This window comes from Jatropha curcas, chromosome 11 (genome assembly GCF_041381405.1).
Source record: "Jatropha curcas cultivar XTBG-Jc1 chromosome 11, XTBG_Jcur_1.0, whole genome shotgun sequence".
Classification (NCBI taxonomy): Eukaryota; Viridiplantae; Streptophyta; class Magnoliopsida; order Malpighiales; family Euphorbiaceae; genus Jatropha; species Jatropha curcas.
The window spans coordinates 25,704,977-25,713,526 of record NC_143161.1 but is presented as its reverse complement, the minus strand read 5'-3'; the positions used below and the strand labels follow the sequence as shown (position 1 = coordinate 25,713,526).

The 8,550-nt window shown below is 36.3% G+C and overlaps 2 protein-coding genes across 5 annotated transcripts; one reads left to right on the top strand and one right to left on the bottom strand.

Annotated features, from left to right (window-relative positions):
* The first annotated feature begins 699 nt into the window (after positions 1-699).
* LOC105632664 (zinc finger B-box protein) lies at positions 700-3,648 on the top strand. Of its 4 annotated transcripts, none has more exons than XM_012215105.4 (4): positions 700-859; positions 1,644-1,815; positions 1,947-2,240; positions 2,660-3,648. In XM_012215105.4, exons 2-4 carry the CDS (start codon positions 1,675-1,677, stop codon positions 3,305-3,307), a joined length of 1,083 nt encoding a protein of 360 aa, XP_012070495.1. In that variant the 5' UTR covers positions 700-859; positions 1,644-1,674; the 3' UTR covers positions 3,308-3,648. The 4 variants fall into 4 exon arrangements, with proteins under 4 accessions (XP_012070495.1, XP_012070496.1, XP_012070494.1 ...); XM_012215106.4 differs by having other exon boundaries at positions 701-859; positions 1,664-1,815; XM_012215104.4 differs by having other exon boundaries at positions 702-859; positions 1,640-1,815.
* Positions 3,649-4,304: 656 nt separating this feature from the next.
* Positions 4,305-8,418, bottom strand: LOC105632665 (replication protein A 70 kDa DNA-binding subunit E). Its single transcript, XM_089716505.1, has 2 exons — positions 7,975-8,418; positions 4,305-6,991 (listed from the first exon to the last, which is right to left on the bottom strand). The coding sequence occupies exons 1-2, from the start codon at positions 8,247-8,249 to the stop codon at positions 4,657-4,659; spliced, it is 2,610 nt and encodes an 869-aa protein (XP_089572631.1). The 5' UTR covers positions 8,250-8,418; the 3' UTR covers positions 4,305-4,656.
* Positions 8,419-8,550: the final 132 nt, after the last annotated feature.

Here is an 8,550-nt window from a genome sequence, read left to right as displayed (position 1 = left end):
TGTTGATTTGAATAAATAATTGAATTCGAAAAATCAATTTTGATTAATTATACAAATAAAAAATGGAAGAGTTTGATCAATTATTCACGGTTGAATTTTTAAAAGTTAATTTTGATTAATTCTTAAATTCATTTTTTTATTGAAAACAAACGGAAAATTGGAACCAAAATCAAAAGTAAAATCATATTAAAGCTTTTTTTAAAAAAAAAAAAAAAGAAGAAATATGCATAGATGCTGGAATGATGAACTACATAAAAGTGATAATCACGATTCGGTTTTAAATCGTAATCAAATTAAAATCGAACCGATTAAAACCCGACTCTAAATCATAGTCAACAATTGTGAGTTTTAAACCGTAATCGAAACTATACATTTAAAGTTTGATTTTGATTCTTTATTTTTTAATATCGAAACCGATAATTTTAATTTAAAACCGACAGTTATGATTTAAAACCGTGAAAAATATGTTATTAAATAAACTTCCAAATTGTTTTTTTTTTTTGTTTTATTATAATTTTTAAAATAAATTCTAAGAACTTCTATTAAATTGGTTTATAGCTTTGCAATAGTAATATTATTATTTTTTTATAATTTTTAAAAAATTAATGAAAAAAAGTATATTTTGTTATAATAGGGATGTTAAATAAATACGGATCGGTCTGAATCGGTAACCACAACTGACACCACAGCCTCAGCCACAAGTAAAGCGACGTGAAATAATAAAATAATAAAAAATAAGCTGTTGATATGTAAACCTAACAAAATACCCACATTTTGACATTCCTCTGCAACGCGCCTGTGTCCGCCACACGTCTGACGTCTCTTTCCACTTCTCCGGTTGGTCTCCATATTTCTCGAGGTGACTTTCTTCTTTTCCGTCCTCTGTTTTAGCTGTTATCAATGCTCAACTTTTGTTTTATGATCTTTTCTTATGCTTTTTCCTCATCTGAAATTTGATTCGCTTGTTCCTAATAATTGTTTTTTTTTTTTTTTCCCTCTCCCTTATCTGGGATTGAATTGTTTAGATTGAAATTTGATTTCTTTCTTTCTTTTTATTTTAATTCTATTAAATTGTTCTCAGTTTTTGTTTGTAGAGTTTGAATTTTGGCTCATTTTCAATCAATCCCTTTTTTCCTTGGGTCAACAGGAAATTTCATGATTTCATATCGGTTTATTTATTTTGCTGTATTATTGTGTAATTATGTACGAATTCCGGGACATTCAAAGCAATAGATCAATCAAAAGAATATCTTTAGATGATGTTTCAGCCTATTTTCTTGTTGAACAATTGTAATGACAATTAGGAATTGCTGGATAAATGCTTAACTCAACCACTTTTTCTTGAATTATTTTGAGTTTTTTTGTTTGTCACTGTTTATGCCAGCTAAACGTAATTCATTTGCTTTCATTTTACATTTGCGTTCTTTTTATATTCTTATTGAAAATTAACTCTGGGATTAATGTATTCTCAAGTTGATTGATGCCTTTTTTTTTTTTTTCACTTAGATGTTGAACATGTCAAAATTCTGAACCTTCAGTGCTTTGTGATTATTTTAATTGAATTCTGTTGTAGTTTCTAGCTGTTATTGTTTCATACCAGATTTTATTTATTTTCCCATTTTTTTATTAACTTCTCAAGTTAGTTACGACAAATTGCTTTTAGAACAAGAATCAATGGATTTTTTGTTCAAGGGAATGAATGAGGACCCATCTGACTGCAACTTTGATGAGAAGACGATTCAGAGATGCCCATTCTTGAGGAACATTAACAAGCCAACTAGCTTTTCATTCTCTTCTGCGAATTTTGCCAGTCCTGTAAGTTGTTGCTGTATCATTAGTAGCTCTTTTACCTTTCTCTTTTGGCCTTTGTAATTCTGTTTTAACTTGCAATTATTAAAGCTAATTTTTGTCTTTATTTTAATCGATGATATCTACTATTTCTCCAGGCGAGGGGAACCAAAGGTCCAATATTTGAAGATGGTCCAAACTTTGATACGGCATTTAAGCTGTTTCATGGGACAGATGGGGTTGTTCCACTCGCAAACAGGTCTAGTTTCCATAATGACAATTTGGAACCCAACTCTTCACCCCAGTTCAACCCCTTAGCAGCAAAAGCTGCTACTATTAGTTTGTCTGCATTTGGTCCTGGCGGACCCTTTGGCTTTGGTTCCTTCAGTGATAAGTGGAAGAATCAAAAGAAGAAAGCCGAATCAACAAACAAGGGTGAATCATCTTCTCAGGTAAATGCAAATTCTTTAGTAATTAGTTTTCAAGTTAACTTATTGTGACAATGGGAATGATTTTGAAACAAAAACACTAGAGAGAGAGAGAGAGAGAGAGAGAGAGAGAGATTAAATGTTTGCACAAGGTGGCTTTTGCAAATGTGCCTCTGATCCAATTAAAGGAATGAACCTGCATTCAAGAGTATTCACATCAACTGTTGTGTTTGTGTTTTCAGTGGCCCTAAATTTGAGATTCTTTTCCAACTTAATTACATTTATCTAATGTTCTCAATTTAACTAGAAATTGGTTTTCTGTTCTACCTGCAGAAAACATATAGAAGTTAATATCTAACTGTAGACTTTATTATTCATGTGCCTTTTGAAACTGATTATTTTCCCAATTCTAATTATTCCATGTTTTGTTTCTGATCCACCAGAAAGGAAATGGCTCAAAACATGAGGCCCTGGGAAATGAGTGGTTAGAAACAGGCAACTGCCCAATTGCCAAGTCTTATAGAGCTGTGAGTGGTGTACTCCCACTTGTGGCATCAACTCTTCGGCCACCACCTGGTGTGAAGCTTAGATGTCCACCTGCTGTAGTTGCTGCAAGGGCAGCCCTGGCCAGAACTGCCCTGGTTAAAAACTTGCGACCGCAGCCACTACCAGCAAAGATGCTTGTTATTGCTCTTTTGGGCATGGCAGTGAATGTGCCTCTGGGCATGTGGAAGGAACATACTAAGAAGTTTTCACTTTCATGGTTTGCAGCAGTGCATGCAGCTGTGCCCTTCATAGCTATGCTTAGGAAGTCAGTTGTGATGCCCAAAACTGCTATGGCACTGACTATTGGAGCTTCTATCATAGGACAGGTCATTGGTTCTAGAGCTGAGAGGCACCGGCTGAAAGCAGTGGCTGAGAGGGATAGAGTAGCAGCGAAGACAGCGATTGCTGCCGCGGTTGCAGGGTATAGTTCAACCCAGGTTAGTGGCATTGCAGGCAGTCCCTGTGGTACAGAAGGGAGGATATGGGATCCGCTCTGCATCAAGGCAGCTAGGCCTACTCCATCATCAACTGATGTCTGTTACTAACATCACAGTCTGCAACCAGTAATAGGGAAAAAAAACTACTAAGCACTGGGAATAAATATAGGCAATTCAACCTTCAGCACATATGTATGAACTGTGCGTTTGTGATGCTGTATACGTAATGAGTAATTCAGCTTTACTAATCAGTCCAAGTGCAGAATTCATTTCTTCCTTGGATAAACATAAATGGCAGCAATCAGAATTTCTATTTGTCGAGCAGTGTAATGGTATCATACACAGTGAAGTTTACTCCACTTCAAAGGGGGAATTCCACCTATTATGGCTTCCATTAATGTTTCCAGTGAATTTAAAAATGCTAATTCCTCACCATAATTTTTGTTTTATTTTTGTTCTGGTTTTGATTCCTCAGATGCTAAATAGAATGGCTTGCTCAAATACAATATGTTCTTTTCAAAGAAAAACACAGATTTGTTTTAGAAACCATAGCCAACTATAGCCAATAAGTTGAAGGGTCAATTACTAATTAGTACTTGAGATTTGACCTAATCAATAACTCTAGTCCTCTATTTGGAGAATACATTAAATTTTGAATTTTTTGTGAAGCAATGTGTTATGTTTTTAAACCGTGAAAATTGTGTATTTCATATTTAACGAATCAAAAACAGACTAAATATATTTGATTAGGTTGGAATAACAAATTAGAAAACATTTTATTTCTACAAATGCCACTCCTCCATTTTATCCACATTTCTTAAACTTAAACTTGTTCCTAAGAAATTATGGAGAAAAAAGAATTTAAAAATGAATTTTATTTTTACTTCTTAAAATTGAATATTTTACTGAAGTGATTATGACACCTAATGACTAAGATTAGGCTATGGAAGGAATAATGATTTAATAAATCACTATTATAAAGATGATTTAATGCGTTTCCTAAAATAAAAGGAAAATTTTGTAAATTATGCCAAACCTTAAAAAATTAATTCTAGTAAACTCACCCTAAGTTACTAAGTTAAATTAAGAAGAACTTCGTAGGATAGAGATGGCAAAGCATACATGAAAAGTTTATTTGAAAAAACCAAGTTCGCAAACCTACAAACTAAAGCAGAACATAAATAATATATTAACAATTTGAACAGGATGAACAAAAGCCAAAAAGACAAAAGATCTAATTCTTAGATAATGTAGGTGTGGCACATAGCATCCTTGGCAAAGTCTACCAAAACAAAATTAAAGATGCCATTCAAGGTACCAACATTCTGTACAGAGAAAGCTCAGAAAGCTGCACTCAATCAAGAACCCGAACACCAAATCAGATGAGCTATCAGTTATATTTCAAAAAAGCAGACACCATATTTTACAAACTCCTACTGCCTTATTTTCCAGGTGTTTTAGAAGCCACCAACCTGTTGCTTTGAAATACCACCCAACCTCCCACCCGAGGAAATGGCAGAGCTGCCATAAGCTGGAGTAACACTGCTAAGGCCAGGGCAGTCTCTCGCCCAATGCCCTATTTGATGGCATTTATAGCATTCACCTGCAGCACCACCACCGCCAGCCAAAGAAGATCCTCTATTAGGATAGACCCCAGCCCCCACAGACTGCCTTGGAGCATTCATAATACTAGGGCAATTTGCAGAGTTGTGACTTGTAGCACCACAGCTGTTACATGACAGATCATGTGTAGGAAACCTAGTGCTGTACTGGTTTCCGTACTGACCCACTTGGTTCGACAGTGAACCAGATTCTCTAGCTGCATAGCTGTTAGTGCCCACTTGATTAGATCCTACAGGTCCACCTTGTCTACCTCCAACATTTTCAATTCCAGTGCTATTTGCTCCAGTATTAGGATAACCAGATTCTGGGTTGGAAGCAAGTGTGTAATTCCCTGATTTGAATTTTTCAATCATATCTAAAAGAAACTTAGAATGAGATGAATGATTCACCTTTTCTGCTTTGACCACAGTGGACTTTACACGCTGTTCATCACTAAACGTTTCCTCCTTTACTTTCAACTTGAACTGAAATTTACTAAACAGAACTTGTCGAATAATTTTTGAAAAACCCTCATCATCTTGCTTTTCATATTTCAAAAAGTGCAGATCTTTTGCAGATATGCCCATAATCTCCTGGCCACTCTCTTGAAACGCGGTCACCCATGTGATGCCAGTATGATCCTGTATCTGAAACTGGAGTATGTATCTGTAGTCACATTCATCCATAGACTGATCACACTTCTCACACCGCCACTTCCCATCCCCATTATTTGTGACCTTCTTGCTGCATGGTCGGTCGCCAGCCATGATGGGGCAAGCTGTATAGCAGAAGCTGTCAGACTTAATGAAGATCACAGTTGCTCCAACAGTGATCCAATCTGGCTTCTCAGAAGTCCCTAATTTCTCATCCTTGATTTGAGAAATAGTTTTTGGAACGTCTGTCCTACCCACACTAGACATTTCTCTTGAAATACAGACAGAAGGGATGTTCCTGCCTTCCTTTTCAAACCATTCCTTTAGCCTCTGACCCTCTGGGAAATCAGGGTCGATAAACAGTTGACTTGTGGAAATAGTCCCAACTGCCTTCCCATTGAAATCACCAACTCTACAAGATTTTACAGCTAGAATAGGAAAACAGCCAGAGTAGCAAATATTTTGCAGCCTTAGTCCTTCTGCATTACAGAAATTTCCCCAAAGCGTTAATTCAACACTACGACCTGACATGTCTTTCAACTGGAGGCTTCTCTTCTGAGTTTCTGTGCCATTTTTCCTCATTATTGAAGCCACAGGAGTAATTGAAGTCACCACACCAATTATATCCACAATACTGTTATTATCCATGCTCTCAACTTCACTTATGGAACGGAAATGAAATTGTTGCCTTGGAATTGAGTTGTCATCCTCAAAACATGGTTGAATTACTGAACCGATCTCCAGAAATATCTCTAGATCATTGTGAAGGTGGTTGAAATTCTTTTGAGCGGGTCTTAAACTTCCCCTGGAAATCAAATAAACTTTCCCAGCTTCAATCTGGTTGTAAAATTGGTCAGCTACAGCATTAAAGCAGGTTACTCTAATTTCTCCACCATCAGAGTCGAGAAGATCGAAAGAGAACACTTTGCCATCACCACGGGGATTATTGTAGTGTCTCAGCTCTCCTTTTACCGTCACCCTTGCCTTAATTGTCCACCTACCCTGATATGGATTGAGTGCTGAAATCGGCATTATCCTGGGTGGAGCTTCATTCCTAGCCACTGGTCCTCTATTAGAATACATAGGAGGTGGTTGTTGATATGCTGGCAGAGATGGGCAAGTAGAAGTGCCAGAAGGATGTGAAATTTCAGGTCTAGCATTGTGAAAGCCAGCATTCTGATCATTGTAGGCTGCATTTATTGTAGTGGTTCCAGAAAGTCCTGCACCAGGTTCTGCTTTCACGTGCGATGGAGGTGCATTTAATGCACCATATCGTCCAGAGTCATAATTGCTGGAATAGGAATTACCATGTAACTGATTCATTCTAGGGTTTTGTGCAGATGCCACAGTCAAATTTGGGTTTCCAACCATCCCACCTGAAAGTGAGCTATTACCAAATGATTGAGGATTTGCAGGGTTGTTAACTGGCTGGTCAGTGGAGGATTGTGAAGGCCCCAAAGACTTTTGTGCTGACACTGGATGTCCAATTAGAGCACACTCTTCAACTACAACAACCAATTCCAGGATGATTATAATCCTGTTAGCAAGGCAAGTCAAAAATAAATCATAAAGTTATCAATGAAAATATGACACAGCATTGAACAAAAAACAAGCAATATAACAGATATTCAGATTTCTGAAATTTCTAGTAAGAAAGTTCCTCTTTTTGCTAAGATCTTCATCATTATTGAACCATAGGTCAAACTAAAATCTCATGGATCTCAAAGCACATTTCTGCCTCAGTATGTGTGTTGTTGTGGGTAGGGAAATGATGCCATCCAACAATGCATCTTCAACAAACTAGTTACGGAAACCGAAGGCACATGCTGCTGCTACTTTTCATGAACTAGTTTCTTTAGAATCAAATGCTGATTCAAATATTGACCATCTGAATGACATAACAAAATATCATAATAAATGTTCCAAAAATAAGAAGGTGCTTGCATTCCCGTGAGAAATATATGCAATCTCCAAAAGACATGATAAGATAAAATTCGTGTCATACCAGCCAAAATTCAACAGCCCTGTGATGTTCAACCAAATTTGGAGGTTTAAAATAACTTGAAAAATGAATCCAACTTCAATTCAACCAAAACACTACTCTCTCCAATTACGGGCACCATTTTCCCAGAAGAAAGAGAGTCAAACTGTAATGGTCATAATAACAATCCCATAATAGTTCAAAATTTACTGAAATCAAGTAATTAACAAGTTCCCATCCATTAACAAGCAATAGTTCGAACTTTCAACCAATCTTTGAGAGTTATCAACAAGTTTCCAATTACAACGGAAAAAAAAAAAAAAAAAAAAAAAAAAAAAAAAAACCAAGAAGACAAAAATATGGGGATTATTGATCAGAAAAACATTCCAATATAGTATCATCAGAAAAAAAGGGAAAAACTTTTATAAGACCCAATAAAATACCTCATTAATAAATTGAAATAATTTGCTAGATAAAAACAAATAATTAAATGAAAACTGACTCTAAATCACCCTTCTAATTCTAATTAATATACTCACATGCGGCCTTGGACAGTGGTGCAAGTATACTGAATCAACTGAACAACAGAACCAGCACGCAAGTTTCCATCTTTAACCAAATGGTTAATCTGAGTGCCTAACATGGCTTGTTGTAAATGAGACCCATCTGATAGCACCAACCGAAAACGGTCACTCTGTTGGGGTTGCTTCGTTTGCACCTGTTTCAGCTCCGTCACTTGCAACGTTGGCTTCAGTTCTGCGGCGGTTGCTCCGCCGCTGGTTATCTTGGCTATCGCTCCCTCCGACAGATTCATCGTCCCCGTAAAGAACAAATTAATCGGAAAATTTGGAATGTTTTAGATTTAGGATAAAGTGATTGATTCGCTTAGGAATTGAAAGAGAGCAAGGGAAAGATTTGAAAAACCCTAGCAGAGAAAAAGGAGGCGCCACGATTTTGAGAGGGAAACTAAAAGACTGTTTTGGCTTTTGGAAAATCTTTTATGTAGACAGTGGATTTTATGAAATACCGATTATGTCCCACGTTATTTACTTATGGAAATCTTATATCGTACACAATTAGACATTTGATTTTTTTTTTTTTTTTTTTTTTTTTTT

What these genes read in the sequence shown, in the direction of transcription:
- LOC105632664 (XM_012215105.4), top strand. Translation starts at nt 1,675, where the DNA reads ATGGATTTTTTGTTCAAGGGAATGAATGAGGACCCATCTGACTGCAAC. An exon ending in CTGCGAATTTTGCCAGTCCT is followed by an intron (nt 1,816 to 1,946) that starts GTAAGTTGTTGC and finishes CTATTTCTCCAG; the next exon opens with GCGAGGGGAACCAAAGGTCC. An exon ending in AGGGTGAATCATCTTCTCAG is followed by an intron (nt 2,241 to 2,659) that starts GTAAATGCAAAT and finishes CTGATCCACCAG; the next exon opens with AAAGGAAATGGCTCAAAACA.
- LOC105632665 (XM_089716505.1), bottom strand. Translation starts at nt 8,249, where the DNA reads ATGAATCTGTCGGAGGGAGCGATAGCCAAGATAACCAGCGGCGGAGCA. An exon ending in ACCACTGTCCAAGGCCGCAT is followed by an intron (nt 6,992 to 7,974) that starts GTGAGTATATTA and finishes CCTTGCTAACAG; the next exon opens with GATTATAATCATCCTGGAAT.